The sequence below is a fragment of the Syngnathus leptorhynchus genome, chromosome 13 (genome assembly GCF_054491065.1).
Source record: "Syngnathus leptorhynchus isolate UIUO chromosome 13, UIUO_Slep, whole genome shotgun sequence".
NCBI lineage: Eukaryota > Metazoa > Chordata > Actinopteri > Syngnathiformes > Syngnathidae > Syngnathus > Syngnathus leptorhynchus.
In genome coordinates, this window is record NC_141207.1 from 6,274,513 (window position 1) to 6,292,886 (window position 18,374).

At 40.7% G+C, this 18,374-nt stretch overlaps 2 protein-coding genes across 3 annotated transcripts in view; one reads left to right on the forward strand and one right to left on the reverse strand.

Annotated features, from left to right (window-relative positions):
* celf5a (cugbp, Elav-like family member 5a) overlaps nucleotides 1-4,409 on the reverse strand; it is a 131,546-nt gene extending 127,137 nt beyond the window's left edge. Inside the window, exon 1 of one of the 2 annotated variants that reach the window (XM_085927634.1) lies at nucleotides 3,995-4,409. In XM_085927634.1, coding sequence (XP_085783760.1) covers nucleotides 3,995-4,394 — 400 coding nt within the window. In that variant the 5' untranslated portion in view covers nucleotides 4,395-4,409. The remainder of the gene's footprint in view (nucleotides 1-3,994) is intronic. The other variant, XM_085927635.1, reaches the window with a different exon arrangement.
* A 7,767-nt stretch (nucleotides 4,410-12,176) lies between these two features.
* creb3l3a (cAMP responsive element binding protein 3-like 3a) lies at nucleotides 12,177-17,392 on the forward strand. The gene is made up of 10 exons (XM_085927636.1): nucleotides 12,177-12,303; nucleotides 12,926-13,048; nucleotides 13,166-13,409; nucleotides 13,504-13,637; nucleotides 14,545-14,655; nucleotides 14,721-14,827; nucleotides 15,227-15,295; nucleotides 15,477-15,561; nucleotides 16,191-16,284; nucleotides 16,829-17,392. The coding sequence occupies exons 1-10, from the start codon at nucleotides 12,283-12,285 to the stop codon at nucleotides 17,131-17,133; spliced, it is 1,293 nt and encodes a 430-aa protein (XP_085783762.1). The 5' UTR covers nucleotides 12,177-12,282; the 3' UTR covers nucleotides 17,134-17,392.
* The last annotated feature ends 982 nt before the right edge of the window (nucleotides 17,393-18,374 follow it).

The window sequence follows — 18,374 nt, forward strand, 5'->3', positions numbered from 1 at the left end:
TGTTTTAATCTCCAACATCGAAACACTTTGCAGTTTGTTGTCAAAACATTTGCCACAAAAGTTTCAAGCATTTAAAGATGATTTGAAGAGACTGTGGCTCAGTGATGGCAAAGACCAGAAAGGCCTTAATAAAAACTGAACAAGGAACTAGAACTTTATACGTTCTACTATAGCGATACAAATATATAATGAGAAAGAAAGATAATGTTTGAATTACAACATTACATTTCATTCTTAAAAGCTTTTAGATATGCGCCATTTGATTGGCACTTTACCGCCACCTACAGTATTGGAGTGGAATTACATCAAAGGAGATCTGGGACAGTTTGTGGCAGAGTCAGCTACTATTTGGTATTATTGTTCGGGCTTGGGGAGATCTGCACGCACTGTCGGCGCTAGAGGGTGGCCGCGGGGGGCACTGCTACCCCCACTGAAATGTGCTTGGACCTGCCAGGGGCCAAGCCAGATAGTTGACTTTTGGGTATTTTCCAATTTTTCCAGGATTTTGTTCCCATATTTCCACCGTCGCCCGTAGGCAACAAATAATTCATCTATCTCAGCATTTTTTTTTAAACTTTGGGATGTATAAATAGATATATTGTTTTGCAGACTCCCTGAGATATCCTCGTCATACCATGCGAGCCATATCAAACTTGAATTTCTACATTAAATTCAATTCCATATCAACATGCATATTTTTCATTCCCCTTTATATCCCTCATTGTTTATTTTTGTTTGTTTTATCGGGAGTGGCAGCCCACAGAGAAACACTACTATCCACTGCACTGGCTTGGAGGAGGACGAAATAAAAACTCCAATAAATATTTCATTAGATTATTCTATGATTTCATATGATCCAGCTTGACAGCGATCTAAGGCAATCTGCTAGCTTTCCTCAATGCATGAAAACAAGCACGGCCATTGTTGTCTAATATTGATACCGTCACTTTTGAATCTTTTTGTTTGTCTGTCTGTCCAAGCTACCAAGCTAGCTTGCCTTCCCTTATATTCTCCCTGACTGTCCAGCTACAAGCGCGTTTATTTCTTTTTCAACCCATCACACCATGCCTGCTTGTCCATACGTGTAAATTATATCTCGCAAAGATGTTTATCGTAATTAATCTCCTGCATTTAGTATGTCCACATCAACAACATTCCGACAATTATAATTGCAGCCAAAAGGAGTTTTTTTTTCTGTCTATGATGTATTCTACATGAGGAAACCCTTTACCTATTAATACCAATCGGGCAACGATAATTGGCAGGCCTCGGACGTCGCGGGCAGAATTAATCATCGGAGGAGGCAGACTAGACGGAATATTTAATTGGCAGAGGCAGCCACTGTTTAGGGAGGCAACCGGCTGAACACCCAAGGGAGCGCCGCTTCAGACAATGCACATTTTGCTAATCCTCCCGAGTCAACTTATTATGGCCATGCATTATTATCGCGCTTTACAAACTAATTCCGTGTTCTCCCTCGCGGATTACCACGGGCAAAATACATGCGAGGAAATCACAGACAAAAGGACAAGTTGGACCAAATTGCAATCAGAAGTGCAGAACAACTGCAAATTGCTGATGCTAGTGCATGTGTGTGTGTGTGTGTGTGTGTGTGTGTGTGTGTGTGTGTGTGTGTGTGTGTGTGTGTGTGTGTGTGTGTGTGTGTGTGTGTGTGTGTGTGTGTGTGTGTGTGTGTGTGTGTGTCTGTGTGTGTGTTTTGTGAGTGTGTCCTTGTGAGGGGGAGAATTGTTATTTCCATCAGGATCCATATCATGTAATCCATTTTGCATAATACCATCATTTACGACGCAAAAATATTATGTAAGAGCTGGACAACGACATAAAAGATTGATTGTGTATCGTTAATTTTGATAGGAATTGTTGTTAAGTTGCTTACACAAACCTAATTAGCCTGTAACGGAATAGAAAGTCACTTTGATTTGCATTTAGAAGGACAGTTAACCACACTTGCCACAGTTTACAGAAGAGCTTAGTGTGGTTATTTTTTGGGGGGGACGGATGATGAGCCTGCCACCAGAATGCTGACCTAGTAAAGACCTGGATTGCTGTTAGCACACAAGCTAATGGTCACACAAGCTAACAGGCTTGCCGGCGAGCAACTCGTGTTGATTCATTTTTTTTTTTTTAATCATTCAAATGTGGCAAATTTGTGTAAAATGTATGTTTACAGGGTTATTAAAAGTGGAATTTTTGATTACATGTTCCACTCACATTTAGCACCGGGTTGAATTTTTGGAGCAATCTGACCAAATCTCTGGTCTCAATCTGGTTTTTGTTGGTCCTCTGAAAGTGATCCGAGTCTAAAAATGTTGCTTCCAACCAAAATGGCTGACTTGCTGTAACATTTTGACCAATTTGTAGCGATTATATGGTCCTGCTATCTTGGAAACACCAAGTTGTCTTTCAAAAACTATACATAAGTAGGAGTGTAGAAAACAACACAATCAACACAACATATCGTTCTATCCATACATTGTGTCCAACCCTTCAGCGGTTTGCTTTTCAAAACACCATTTCCTCTCCTCTCCATCCAATCACACTTAAGAAGCTGAAGTTCGCTAGCAATGGAGCCACAATCACTCGACAGCTAAATAGTGCAATCATTACGCAACGCGGGGCAATGACACTTCTGTACGTGTTTGCACACACGCCAGTGCGCAATCACACCACGATGAATGAATAAATGAAAAGTGTGTGAGTGCTTGTGCGTGGAATAGCAAATGGAGAGCGAGGTCCTCGTGTCATCTAAGAACTTAATGAGATAGAAGGCCCGGGGAGTGTTGTCTGCTACCGTTTTGCTTTTGCTTTGGATTTTAGTGCCCACCACCAATCGAATGAGAACATGAGAAACAAACCAATAAAAGTTACTGTGTGTGAAGTAAGAAGATTATTATTTTTTGGAAATTCCTTTTGAGGTCAACATTAGTATGTACTACTGTTTTTTTTTTGTGATCACTGAGAAATCTCAGTTGATGCGAGTTTCACTGCTCATTTGAACTCAGTTGCTCACCAAAACAGCAGCACCTACCAAAGTGCCTAAATAGTATCACAGCTGATTAAAAGTGTACTGATTGTTGTTTACAAGTATTGAAGATGACAACGATCATAAGCGTTGATTACGTGGGAGCAATTTGTCTCATTATTATTATTATTTTAATTTTCACTTTTAATTGACAAGTACCAGTAATGCTGTTCTGTATTATTATTTTTAAATGCTTTGTACAAGTAAAGGTCTCTCGAAAAAGAAAAAAAAATGATGATGATGAGGATGGTGAAGATGACATCCACTATGCAGTGATGGACTGCAAAAGGGGTTGAAGTCTTTTAAAGAAATGAACCCCCCAGCCACACTCAAATCCCCCCCCCCCCCCTCCTTTGGTGATTTACACGGTAAAGCCGTGGTAACCAACTTCATTACGGACGGTGGAAGTTGTCAAGTGTGTACAGTGCAGAGCAACGTGGATTTACACCCCATCAGTGGTGGGGGGGGGGGGGGGGGGGGCATTTTCTGCTGTGACATCAGTCATGTTGTCACACTTTGAGGGGTGGGGAGGGCACCCCTCTCTACATGTTATATGCCTCGGAACTGATTTTAGCAGCTCCACTATATGGGGGGGGGGGGGGGGGGTCAATGATGTTAAAGAACGCAAATGGATGAATAAATGATGAAAAGATGGCACTGGCTCTTTAAAAATGTATCTTTTCCAAGCGCCTCTGCCCCACTTAAGAGCGTGTTCAAAAGGGGTTGAAAAAAAAGGGGGGGGGGGCAATAAAATAACACCACTCATCGCTCTCTAAAGGATATAAAAGATATGAAATCATCGTGCAGCCGGGAAGAAGGTGCGTGCAAACGTTGCTGAACTATAGCGTCACGTGACGAAAGTCAAACATCTCACCCAAAATGAAAATGTATAAAAAAGTAGCAGAAATTTGCTTTTAAGAAGACAATTCGCTGGAGAGTCGCTCACGGTACCTTTATGCATGCCGGTGTAGCGGTCCTTGAGAACTGTCAGTTCGTGGATCTTCCCAAACTGTTCAAAGAGGGGCTTCAGGTCCTTCTCCTCCAAGTTGCGCGGAATCTGCCCGATAAACAGCTTAATGGCATCCTGGTCCTTCATGGCGCCGCTCTCCGGATGAAGTGAAATGGGTTCCGAGCCGTTCATGGGTTTGGGCAGTGGGATCTGGACGTACTGGTGGTGGTACTGGGACTGGTGGTGCGGGAGCAGGAGCAGTGGTGCTGGGCTCGGTCCGCTGAGGAGCAGGCTGGAGGAGTGTGGAGCGGGATGCTGCTGAGGAGGAGGAGGAGGAGGAAGAGGAGGAGGAGGAGGAGGAGGATTCTGCCTTCTTGTTTCAGTCTGAGTGAATCTGCCCATTCTCGAGCTGGGAGCAGAGTGGATAATAATGATAACACACACACATAGACACACGCACAAGCGCGCACGCACTGGGAGAGAGAAAGAGAAAGAAAAAAAAAAAAGAGAGAGAGAGAGAGAGAGAGAGAGAGAGAGAGAGAGAGAGAGAGAGAGAGAGAGAGAGAGAGAGAGAGAGAGAGCCCACTCAGCTGGAAACCTGGCTGACTTTCTCGGGCACAAACACGCACACATGGGCACACATACAGAAGAAGGCACAGAAGAGCAGAATGGTGGAAGAGATGCGCACTTTCACGATATTACACGCTCTTGAGCGACACCCAGTGGTCATAGCTCTTACTACAGTTCAGTGGACAGATAGATAGATAGATAGATAGATAGATAGATAGATAGATAGATAGATAGATAGATAGATAGATAGATAGATAGATAGATAGATAGATAGATAGATAGATAGATAGATAGATAGATAGATAGATAGATAGATAGATAGATAGATAGATAGATAGATAGATAGATAGATAGATAGATAGATAGATAGATAGATAGATAGATAGATAGATAGATAGATAGATAGATAGATAGATAGATAGATAGATAGATAGATAGATAGATAGATAGATAGATGGATGGATGGATGGAGGGAGGGAGGGAGGGAGGGAGGGAGAGAGAGAGAGAGAGAGAGAGAGAGAGAGAGAGAGATACCAGTGCATAGTTTTTCCTCTCTAGTCATATAAAGTTGCCCTACTAATATCCCAAAGTTGTCCTATAAAGCGCAACGTCTCAGTTTGACGAATGTAGTTTGCTTTTCTGCTCCATCGAACCAACCGTAGAAAGACGTCAGCAGGCGGACATTGACAGTAAAGTCAATACGCAAGTGGTGGTCTTGGTTGAGAAGTGGCGGGGGTGCCGTTCAATTGTAAATGTCTTTCCTTTAAATAGGAATTCCTTTAAGCAGCACATTCCCAGAGACGCCAGACGCAAACGATTTGCTAGCTTTATTTGGTGCCCGCCCCGCCGTGTTCCGAACGTATCGATTAAAGAAGGCAAAGCTACTCGCTCGGATGTGTCAGGCCTCTTTTCTGAATGGGAGCTGGCTGGGCCCGCTTGAAAGTGAAATGCTCCAAAGCGGACGGCTCAGCATGTCGGCCCGTTTTACATGTGTCGAAAGCCAGCCAAGGCCCTCCAGTTGAACGAGAGCACCGAGCTGTCAATGGTCTCGCCGTCTTCGACTATTTTTAGGGAAGTGGTCAGGGGGTGCTTGGGGGGGGGGGGGGGAAAGAACTTCCACCTCATGGTTTTTATTGACCAATGTCATTAGTGCTTTGCCGGGCCCAAGGCGTAGACAAGAAATCAATAAAGGTCACACTATTGGAGCGATCCAACTAAAAAAAAGTTACATACAATTTCAGTAGCTGCCGTTTTATTCTTGCTTGTTTGTTAACCAGCCTGGACTGCCAGTGAAAATAAGCCGGGGTCGATTTCCTAAACCCGGGAAGACTTAAGTGTTGGGGGGGGGGTTGCCCTAAGATTGTCATTTTGCATCGCATGCATTTATGTGCACATGTTGATCTGCGCGCTGACACAAGCTGCCTCATTTGTCAAATGATTCTATATCGTAATCAATAGTAACAACTCCCTGTATCGATTATCTGCAAATGCCACAACAATGGATGTCAGTAAATGAGGAAAAAGATTCAACATGACATCCATTCATGATAACTGACTTCACTCTTAAAACCTTAAAGTCACTCAAATTGGGTCAAATAATTAACCCAGCATTGGATCCAAATATGGCCCCCGGGCCTTGAGTTTGATATCTACGATTGAAAACTTTCAATGAAGCTAACGTGCATGGTATACCTAACGGAGGTGGAGTAATCGGTTGCTCCTCTCTTCAGACTTGTCTCACATCTCATCAGCATTATAAGTCAGTAGTGCATAAAGGTGTCTCTGGTGGGATGAGGCGTCACGGCATCGCAGCCTCATTTTCTCGGATGTCACCTCACAGTTGAGCGGGCATGTTTTGCAACGCTGAACAACTCGCGCTCATCTCAAAGGTTCACAGTCATGTCATGGCAGCCCAAAAGGAGAAAAAAAAAAAAACGTTCCACTTTGTCGCTTTATGTTAAAAAGGATGAACTTTTTTCATTCATTCCCATTGGGGCAATTGGAGCATTGCCTCATCCATTACAGTAGATGGCGCTAGTGAGTATAGAACGCCTTTTCTTTACATTGTTTTGTTTTATTTAGACTATAGCTGTTTGTTTACATTCACATTTAAATTGAATTGCCTTTTTTAGTGCCCTATCAAATCCAAATCTTGGTGAATATTTAATATTTAATGTCATATCATTATCTTTTTTTTTTTTTTGAATCCTTGTTTAACATCAAACAAAGGCATGTAACATTCTTAAATGGAGTTATCGGATCTAAGAAAGCAATTTTGGCATCTTGCAGCTTAATTTTCTCTTCCGAACAAATGTTATCACTAACTGTGACCGTTGTTTTGCAACAACAAGAGATAAACGGTCAGCAGGCGGTCCATTGTTGTCGTCTCGTCCAGGTTAGCGTTTTGTTTTCTCCCAAACACAATTTCCCATAAATGTCACACACTGGACTGCTGCTGTTCATGTGACATTAACGTGATCCGAAGATGAACACCCGCAGACGCAAGATTGTTTTCTCCTTCTTATTATGTAAATGATATGCATATTCCATGGCTGGAAATGGAATTGTTACAATATTCATCCACTCTATGGACAACTATTTCTGTAAATTAATACAGAGAATGTTAGACTGTTGTAAATGAACAATTTGATTGGATAATTTGACTATAATGTTACATTATACATCATGCTAGCACAACAAATGTATTCCTTATGGAGCAGCAACTTTATTATCACTCGTCTAATTTGTCTCCTTTTCCAACAAAGTAAGGTCAACTGTGAGATTAGACTGAATAAAATAGTTAAACGTTTACTTACGGGTTCAAACCACTAGAGGGCAGCAATGTTCCGTTCTTCTCGAGACCACAATGTCAAACTCATTTTTGTCACATCATACTTATAGTTTCCTTGGGTTTAGGGTTAGGGTTAGGGTTAGGGTTAGGGTTAGACTGCCATTATGACTGGCAACCCAAATAAATTATTAGTAAATAACTGTTCAAATGATGTTCATTGAAAACAATGAAAATGTATTGGAGTAAAAATTATGTATTTACCATCATATAAAAGTGTGAATGCATTTTATTTTATTTATTAAATTCATAATTTGTTGTTTTGTCTTTGTTCATTTAAAAAAAACTTGGAGGTCGATAAGTCCAACCAATTGGAAATAAATACATCAATGAAAAGATGCAGAGGCATAAAATAATGATGTCGGATTTCAATCAAGGAATTAATTGGGTTCCTGAGTTGCTACTGATTGCAATTTTTTGTCCAATTTTGTCAACAAGTCACTTGTAGATTTTGTTCACGTGCAGGAGCACCATCTGCATCAACGAGAGACCAAACAAGCAGACCGCAATTGGAACAGCCATTTTGTTTGGCAGCCATCCTTGCCGGTAATCCACCCAGTTGTGTTGCTGTCACTCACTGCCAGATTTGCCACAGCATGAGATGTCATTGTATTTATTCCAGGAGTGTCCCGCTGGGTTTGTTAAATGTTTTCCCACCATATAAACACAAATGCATTTACGCCAGCGTCCCACATTTAAAAACTGGGACCGGTTTTAATCAAGATTAATGTAGTCGGTGGCATTTGTGTAATTTGTAAATCAGATTTGGGGATTACATTAATTAGGGATGACAGTTAGAGTAAATGTTTGTGGCCGTGCCAAGGGTGTGTAACAAACATTACAAGACAGTCAAAACAATAAACAAAATAAAGTTTTGGTCAGATGAGCGTGATTAGCAGAGTCTTAAGCAACTGTGATGTCATTTTCAGTCAACAGCAAATTACAAAATGGCCGCCCCCTTAAAATGGATAAAAATTGGTAGATTTTGCGACTTCATTTATCTTCCACAAGTGGAATATTAATCAGAATTCTGTGTTTAGATGTGTAGGGGTACACAGAACATATTATCGTAAAAAAAAAATGTTGGACTTGACATCCTCTTCAAGAGTCTAAAACCATTTTTAAGGATGTTGTCTTATCTCTTCCTTTGTTACACTTCTTTTCATTTAATCTTGGTTGAGCAAGACATGTAATACGAAGATTAGCCCTAACTCGTGCTTGGGAATATCAATTGACATGAGGGGAAACCCCACTGCATGCTGTATCAAGCTTTAGAAGTTCTTCCATATCTGTAGAAACATCGGGAAAAAGGTCGAGTGGGAATTCATTGGTAGACCAATGAAATTGGGTGCAGAGCATGAAAGTCTCATCAAGTGAACTTTGCTTTGAAATGTAGCGATGTGAAACTGCAGCACAAGCTCCCGACTGACAGAAGCCAATTACAGGCCAAAAAGTCATTCCTCCATGGCGGAACCAGGTCGTATAGTGACTCATCAATTCATGAAAAGACTTGAGAAAAACTGGGGAGCACAAAAAAACCACTGTGGTCTCTTGAGGGAGGGAGAAAGAGGCATTGCTACAGTGTGCAATGGTGACCAGGTATTAAAAAAGAATATTTTGAATGATACGACTTGCATACACATAATAAATAAATAAATAAATAGATAAATAAATAAATCAACCAATAAATAAATCAATAAATAATGCAAACAAGATGATTTATTCATTTATTATTTTATTTACTGTATAAAGGCTTGAAGAAAAATCATTTTTCTTTAATGGCAATGACCCCCCACTTGAAGAATCCACAAATATCCCACAAAGCAGAATAACAAAATATGATTCCCGTTGCTAGGTTACCTTTGTTTTTAACAATGTCTCACGTGAGAACAAAAAAAAAAAAAATGAGGCTTCTGCCAACTTGCTCTTGAGGACATAATATGACCCATTCGATAGATTGTGAAGAGTAAAAAAAAAAAAAAATTGCACTATTTTGTAGACAGTCAATGGAAGGGGACAACCTTGAATGGCGTGGCCCAAGTCAATGCAACAAAACAGCTCAATGCACAGCAGGGATGTGCTTGTCTTGTTTTAAAGGCAAAACGCTCTTGTTGTGTTTGTGCGTCATTACCATTGTGATGATGAGTTCACCATAGGTCAACGCTCAAAAAGTGCCAATAAACAAAATAACAATGCATGTGCAGCAGCAATTTTCTGAAAACATGTTATCAATCAAAACAGAGCATTTTGGGTCATGTGGGAGGAAAAAAAAAAAAAAAAAAACCTTCCAGTCTCCTTGTCCCACCCCCTTCATCAATACCTTTCAACTTTTTCTTCTTCCAGACACTTTGTGACTTTCTGATAGCACGTGGGCGCCGACTCTTACCGCGTGTGACATCACGCATATCAGAGAAGTTGCTCAGCCTTGATGTTGAGGCCAACTCACATGAGAGTTGATGCAAATGATCCCATCGCATTGGCTGCTTGTACTGATCTTCCCGCTATGCTACCTAGTTGGTGAAAGATATTTTTTGGTTCATATTTATGTATGCAGCAACTTTTGCACCAAAAAAAATAGCAAGATGTTGATAAAAATAGCCACGTAATATTATTTGAACATATTTTAAACATGCGCAAACTATGGACGTATCCAAACTAGATAAAAACTAAATGATCTAAAGGATTTTTTTTGGGATATTCCAGATGACGGGCTGGGAATTCTCCCATCAAAGTAACGCACCTGAGAGGTCTTAAGAGCGCACCGCAGTTGTCAGACTGGCATTTCGGCTAATGAATGGCATTTGGGTCTCTGCATCTCTACATCTCAATGCCATGTTGTTGTTTTTTTTCCCCCCAGAGGCTCCAAAAGGCTCGTTAGCATATTTTGTATCCCAACTTTCAATTAGAGGCCTGTTATCGTTTGACCTTCATTTTACATATCTGTGATGCTCGGATGGCAAAAAGGAGCTCGCTGTCAAATGTCATAGCGAGTCATCATTGACAGCTAAGCTAACAAAGGAGTTATTATGCATGGTTTTGTTTTTTTTTTGCCTTGACTTTAGCTAGCTAGCTAGCGGCAGGATTCCCTGAGGAAGCGAGACATCCTTTGCTGTAAATTGTGCTGTAGTGAATCTGCTTCCTCATGGACGTGATTCAATGAATATTTCACACCACAGTCGACCTGCTGACCTTACGTTTGGAAGGAAAGCTATCTCCTGAGGTTTTGCGCTTGTAGGATTTTCTGGCCAGGACAATGCTGCACTGATCTGAGTGCATTTATGATGCTGAAATGATCATCGAAACAACATATTTTATATTTATGAGATGTGGAAGTGGAAGTAGATGCAAAGTTTACATTTATTTTCCAACCTTTATTGAGTGAGGACATATTTCAAAATGCCATACAATTTATATATCAGAATTAAGGAATCGTATTTGAGAACCTTAATGTAATAGAAGCTGCTTATTTTGAACAATTAAAATCAAGCAGCTTTGAAATATCAAAAGCAAATATGAAAAATTGATACAAGTGATTATTTGATGTACCACTAGAGGCACCCCACTGAGAATTTACTCATTAGATGCTTGCGCTAGTGTTTACAAGGAAAGCAGGCACCTTCTATTAAAATAAAAAAGAATAAAAATAAATGAAATGTCTCAATTATACGAAGTAAAGAGATGTTTTGGTTTGTTTGTTTGTTTGTTTGTTTGTTTGTTTAAAAAAAACTGATTTGTGCTGCAAACCACAAAAAAAATGCATCTGTGATTGAGTTAAGCTTTTGATTTCTTTTAAAGCAATGCTTTCTTTTCTAGCTCATGCAGTTATTGCAGAGCCCTTTGGAACCATCTTCCGGGAGATAATCAAACCATTACGTAATGTTCCTCTTTTTTTTATGGCTCAACTAGCCCGGGCATGACTTTGTGACTTCTTGCTTTGTACAGAGAAATGGAGTTCAATTCCATTGCTCACCTACTCGCAGTCCTATTCCATGACCTTCATGCACATATCATGCGGTGACACTTGCTGCTGTTTCCTCCTACATTTTCTGGCAGGGTTCTGATGTTAAATGTGGAAACACGTGTTTGCTGCCTCTAAATTCTATATCTGCCAAGGAGGCTATGTTTGTCCCGATCCGCTGTTTTGTCAGGCTGTTGAGTCATGGAGTTTGTCTTTTGGCAGGGTTACAAAAAAAAAAGTTTTCCCAGCATATTTGTGTCTCAAATTCTGCAAAAGAAATAATGAATTGATGATTGTCGGGGTTTTTTTTGTAAGCTAACTTTTTTACTCGTAAACTTGAAACGAATTAAAGCAATTTTTTTTCATCTTCTAAAATCTCAACACTAATTATGTTGATTTATTACGTCTTGGAAGCTTTCATCAACAATAAATTGCATCATCAAAAAACACTTGTCCCATTCCCAAAAGCTTCGCTAATCAGAATCCAGTCTTCTCTCAAATTGCCGTTAGAACTCACTACTGATCTGATAACTTTTACTTTCAAAGTTTTGCTGTGTTCTATTGTCTCTCAAAAGTATGTCAAAGGTCATAAGGAATGTCAACAACAAGCTACGGAAATAAAAGAGGCAAGACTTTGGTCTATCCATCTTCAAGTGAAGACCCTCTCTAGATGTATAACATTGTGTGCTTAAGTGGCCAATCAGGTTCGATCTGATCTAGTCCAATAGGGGACAAGCAGTCTGGCTGACTGGGTGTGCTGCGTTGGAGTTTCAACTTTGGACCCAACAAGAGCAGCTGAGTGATTCAATAGAAAGTCTTCATCAGCAGAGCTTCTCAACGGAAAAAAAAAGGATATTTTGACAGGATTTTTTTTTTTTTTGGTCTCCTTGGTTTACAACCCAAGAAGGGAAACTATGGAGCACTACTCTGACCAGGTAAATACTGTAGTTTAATATAGTCAATATCATATTTATATCAACATATCACAGTGAAAATGTATTACAGGTTATTCTGTGATTCTAACTATGAAGTTGAATGGATACGGCTATGATCATTAATCAGTCCTCATTTTTGGGCAGTTTCATAACTTGACCACAATACATACTTTTAAGGGAGTGTCAATCAAAACTGTGAGGGAGAATTTTAGATTCAGCTCTTGCGATATCTAATAAGTTCATACTGCTGCTATAACTTGAAAAAGATCACAGAGTTTCATTGTAATTCCAACTGCAGAGAGAATAGATATATTGTTTTAATGAATATCTTTCTGACAGTTTCAGTTGGGGGAAAAAAAAACTATAATAATTGGAATTTTTGATCTTGTTTTTAATCCTGTGAAATATTATTGGGGGTATTGTCAAAATATAGTGTTTGGTTTGGTGCACAAACCTTTTGACTGAACCACAAGGTGACTTTTTACGCGTCAAGCTGACGAGCAGGGAACATACTGTACCTGACAAATCATGATCAACCAGGAAAGAAGCGGCTGGGGCAGTCGTGGCCTTTTGTCCTGAGTGTGACTTCAGAAAACGTAACTTAACAAATGACGCATGACAGCAGGCGTATGATGGCATAGAGCTGCTGGATTGGCTGTTTGATCAAAATGATGGAATCCTTCGACACGAGGAAGCGGAACCACAAGGCAACCGGCAGCACCACTGGCCAGAGCAGGAACCCAATGTGCGTAAAACCGTCAATCATCTACAAATAGCCCTATTCCTTGTAACTGAACCATCATCTCAGCATGTTACCTCGTATACAAGACAAGAAAAATAATCAAAGCTTTCACCCGAGCAGATGCTCCAGCTGGCTGAACAGGCGGATGCCGACTTCCTCAATGCACTTTTAAGTGGAGGAGAATCAGCATCGGGCTCCCCGATCTGGTCCCCCTCGCCGAGCGACAGCGGGATCAGCGAGGACCCGCCCTCGGATCAGATGGATAGCCCACAGCGACCTGAGAGCCCCCCCGGCGATATTCATAGTATGGGTCTGAGGTCACAGGCCAAGACGGCCTTGGAGGCCCAAACGTCCTTCAAACTAAGTTAGCTTGGTTAACTTCCTAGCTAACTCAATACTGATTGTTTATGGTGATATTAGTTTCATTCATGTGTGTGTGTGTTTGTGTGTGTTTGAAGATGTCTGGGAAAGCGAGCACCCCGCGGAGAGGACGAGATATCCACAATATTCCGCGGACGTAAACAGAGATCCGCCGTGTTCCGGCTCGTCTCTGACTGTTAAGGATCTCCTGCTGAGTGGCACAACTGAGCCGGCAAGTGAGACAAAATGGGGGAGCGGATTGAAGGATTGTGGGTGATAACGATGCTTTGACTCACTCTTTAAATTTGAGAGTCTGTAAGATTCGTATACATGGGTCCTCTGCGGTTTCCGACACTCTGGTGGGAACGGAAATCTCGACTCGATGCAAGACGCAACCATCGTTTGGAAGCTTATTATTCAGTGTTGCTACTGTTATCTTATCTGTTATCTGTTATCAGATTCCTCATCATCAATTACTCTTTTGAAACGTAACTTTGTTATTGAAGTGATTATTTTTTAAAGTAACCAGTTACATTCAGAATACACAATCGTCATCAAACTCATCTTAAAAATGAGCAAAATATGAACGGATATAAATCGTAGCACTCGCTAAGCTAACATGGCTTGAAATGTAGCATATTATGCTACGTTAGATCAACTTATTTTGCATGGACACAAACTACGGTAGAAGATAATCGTCAGAAAAAAAGTTATTGCTCATCATTCTCATACTGTTTTATCTCAGTACAGCACAATTAAGTCATTTGACAAACCAAAAAAAAGCATTCTGAATAGACGCAGCCAAGCCAGTGCTTAATTAATATTGGAAATATTTCATTCCTTTTTATCTCGATTAATCAGACACAAAGAGTGTAAAAAAGAATCAAGTATTGATCCAAGCTTTCCAGCCCAGTTGATTAAGGCGAAGAGTGGCAGAATGCCGCTTGGCTCATCACACTGTGATTTCTAGAGGCTTGGTGCGGGAATGAGAGCAATGGCGGCAAGTGGCATGCTAATTTAACTATGCCTTGAGAGGCCGCAGGGAGACCGACGGCAAGCTGTAATCGGGCGACGGCAGTGAGGAAGTGTAATCAAGAGCAGCACCTCCTACTGAATCACATGTGCCGTCTTCCCTCCAGCCTCCGCAGCCGTTCCAACAGTCCATTCAAGAACTGATTCTCAATGAAGACGAGAAGAAGCTCCTCGCCAAGGAAGGCGTGACTCTACCCAACCAACTGCCACTCACCAAGGTTCGTTATAAGAACAAAAGTAGTTCAAACCACTCACTCAAAAAAAAAAAATCTATTCCAATCAGTATGAAGAAAGAATCCTGAAGAAAATACGCAGAAAGATTCGCAATAAGCAGTCGGCCCAGGAGAGCCGCAAAAAGAAGAAAGAGTACATTGATGGATTGGAAAGCAGGTAACAGTTTTCAATTACACATCACATTTAGATTGCTGTGAGCATTTGAGCAGTAGCGTCACTAAAAACATTTCTTTTGATCTCTTCTCACTATTTTCCAATGTTAACCCGTTCACTACCATTGACGGCTATAGACGTCAAATTTCAATTTCAACTGGGCTGGCAGTGAATTGCGTTCATCCAGCAATCATCTCGCTAACATAGTATGTACCAAGGGATCGTGATTGAGCGAATAACACATGAATTTAATATCCAAACTTTGCATTTTATTATAATAACTTGAAGTGTTCTGTTTGAATAGCAGTTGTAACCAAACCATTTTGGCAAGCCTTCCAATTTGAGCACAGGGCTGCTCCCAGCTATAACTTCTACTCTTTCGATGTGTATGTGTGTTTTCAGAATGGCTGCATGCAGCGCACATAACCAGGAACTTCAGCGGAAAGTGTCTCAGCTGGAGAAATGTAACATGTAAGAGACTATAAAATGAAACTCTTCTTTTACCAGCCGTGCACGAGCACTCACGCTGTAATCCGAAAGGAGTCATCCACTTCACAACCTCTCCTACATCTTTCTTTGCCTTCACATCATTTATTTTCCCTCAGTACATTGTCTTCTTTGTGATTATTTTTTCATGGATTTGTCTCCGCAGTTCACTAATGGAGCAGTTGCGTCGGCTCCAAGCTCTGGTCATGAATACATCTAACAAGCCGGCCCAGACCGGGACGTGTGTGTTGGTATGAACTCGTCGGCCAATCTATTAAAAAAGAAAATAGCGTTCCAAAATGTGAAAGCCAAATAAAAGCCCAATCATGACATGACAATCTCTGAAGACACACACACAAAAAAAGCACAATCTTCAAATCGAAAAGTACCTTTTTTGAATGGAAGCCATGTTCGGTCTTTGATCAGTGCCGTAGCACAGCGTACGCCGCCCAAGGCAGAATATTTGAAATTCGAGCTTTAATGGATACGGATGTGTGTCAGAACCCAGTTACTGAATACGTTATGATGTCAACTAGGGAAGCACAGAAAAGATGCACCAACGACACGGTGCTTCCTGTTTATTCGGGATTACTAGATTATTAAATAAAAACATTCATTTAAAATAAAATTTATAAAAAATCGGACAAAATGTACAGGGTCACCATGCACCCTTGTGAAAAATAAATATTCAAATAAATTAGTGATTTCTGTACTTTCTCACTTAACACCTCTGGAAATAGAAGGCTTAATTTTTGAGGGTGGCATTCATTTGTCTAAGCGACATTAACTCTAAATGCATTCCGTGAAAAATATGCAAGCAGTGTTTTTCCCCCTTTCCTCACGCTTTCTCGTCTCCTTTTGACTTCTTTATCCCCTTCAGGTACTCCTGCTGTCCTTGTCCCTAATCCTCTTCCCGAGCCTCAAGCCCTACGCTGACACCAAAGTCAGCCAAGGAGACTTCAGCCCAGTAAGAAGTGAGTAACATTGAATGGCAAATAGCTCCCAGTGTGACCGTTAAAGGTGACATGTGGATGACTTTGGAGTTTTGTTTTTTTTAGCTGTGTGAGGATTTGCTGTCAATTTCAATAGCTGACTTTAATGACCTTCCCTCTGACATACCAAAAAATATGCACGTTGAGTTCAGCAAAGCTTCAAAATTGTCAGTAGGTCCGAATATAAGTAGGAAGTGTCTGGCGATCAGTCGAGTTGTGCCCCGCCCATTTCTTGCTCATCAGCTGCTCACCCTTGACCGTAATGAGTAGTCTGATCATTATTGATGTTGCTTGAATTTTTATGCGCAATATGGTGTGCGGAGAGGAGCCTTAGGGAAAAATTCAATCAAATTGAATGAAATATTATGCATGTCCAGAGTTTTTGGTTTGCTATTCATGACTGAGGGAAAACAGGCGATGAATACAGCTAAGTATTTTGTATATTTGCTTCATACGATGGCAACTGGAATAATCGACTTTTCCAGGGATGTGTGTGTTTCATTCTGGTTTCTTAATTTTCTCACAGTCCAGTCACGTGCCCTGCAGAACGTGCAGGCCTCCCGCGTGCTGCACGTCATCGATCCTCCGTTGGCCACCCAAGACGAATCGAAGCCGGCGCCGAGGCGATTCCCGGCAGATGCGGGATTGGAAATCACCACCCTGATGGGGAACATGAAGCTGAACCAAGAACTGGACGCCATGTCTCCAAATCGCAGTCAGGATGAAACCCTAGGGCATTTCCACATGGACCCTGTCACCGGCCACATAGCAAGTGTAACTTTGAATCCCAAACGTTCTGCTGGCTTACCGCCCAACGCTGATGACATGTAAAAGAAGCTCATGTCATGAAGATTCTGTTTCTGCAGTCCTCTTTGCCCTTTCCTCATTTGCAGTGCTCTTTTTTTATTGTCGTGTGCATTTCAATGTCAAACTAAAATCGCCTGTCAACTTTTCAAGTGTGATCTAACAAGGACATTTCTTAATTTCCTTGGATTTGTTTCAAACCTTTACATCAAAATCAGCAATATACAGAAAAAAAAAGCGTTCTTTGTATACTTTTACGCCTTCCAGATGCTTTAAACTTATTAAAACACACTTTTAAAACAAATTTCTCAGCAAATGTTCTTACTCTCGCTAGCATGGTTCTCCAAATAAGAGGCCAGGTGTGCTTGCTTCAAGCTGTTTGTTTGTCACTTCCAGTTGAAATTTACTGTAAAGCTCACACAGAAGAGAATTAAAAATAAATGTACGCAAAAAAATGTTTCACCAAAAATAATCAGCTAGCTTAATGCTAACGTGATGAAAATGACTATAGATGGGCTAGTGAAAATTCACTTCGATGTAACACACACATTTTTATTGATTGATTCGTATATTTAAAAAAAAAAAGTAAAAGATCTCTGAAAGGTAAGGTGGCAAAACACTGTGCCACGTAGTTTTCTCCCGCTTCAAACCTCCACACTCTCCACGATTCTTCTGCCGAAGCAGCTGATCCAATGTACAAACAAGATATCTCTCAAAGGGCAAATATGTCACCAGGGACAATAGAAAGGGAGAAAACTAAGCCAAAGGTTGAAGAGACAAGCTCTTATCACCAGACCAACTTATTGACATATTTACTCATTGGAAAAGCTTGCGTCTGCAACATGACCATACAAAAAAAAAAAGTGTTTTGGCTGCTCACTAATTTCTCTTGAAATATTTTTTCCATCATCATCATTATTATTAAATTAAATCCAATGTGTTGCCTTTATATTTTCTGATAGCTTCTCTCCAGTCTTCTACCAACAGTGAAAGTATCAATTTAATGGATTTTAGTCCTACAATGCTTTTGCACTCTCAGCAAGAGTGTGTCTAATCATACATTTCCTTTTGGGTGGTGAAAATGCAAATATTGTCATCATATATGGAGATAACAGGTTCAATTGTCTATCTCTGCCAGACATCTATGTATTGTATATTGGTTCTTTCTTTGTTCGATCCACCTGAACTAAGATGAGCTGCACGGCAAATTGAAGAATGTTATTTTCTCTTCGTTTTAATCAGGATGGAAGTGTCTCCGGCACAAGCTT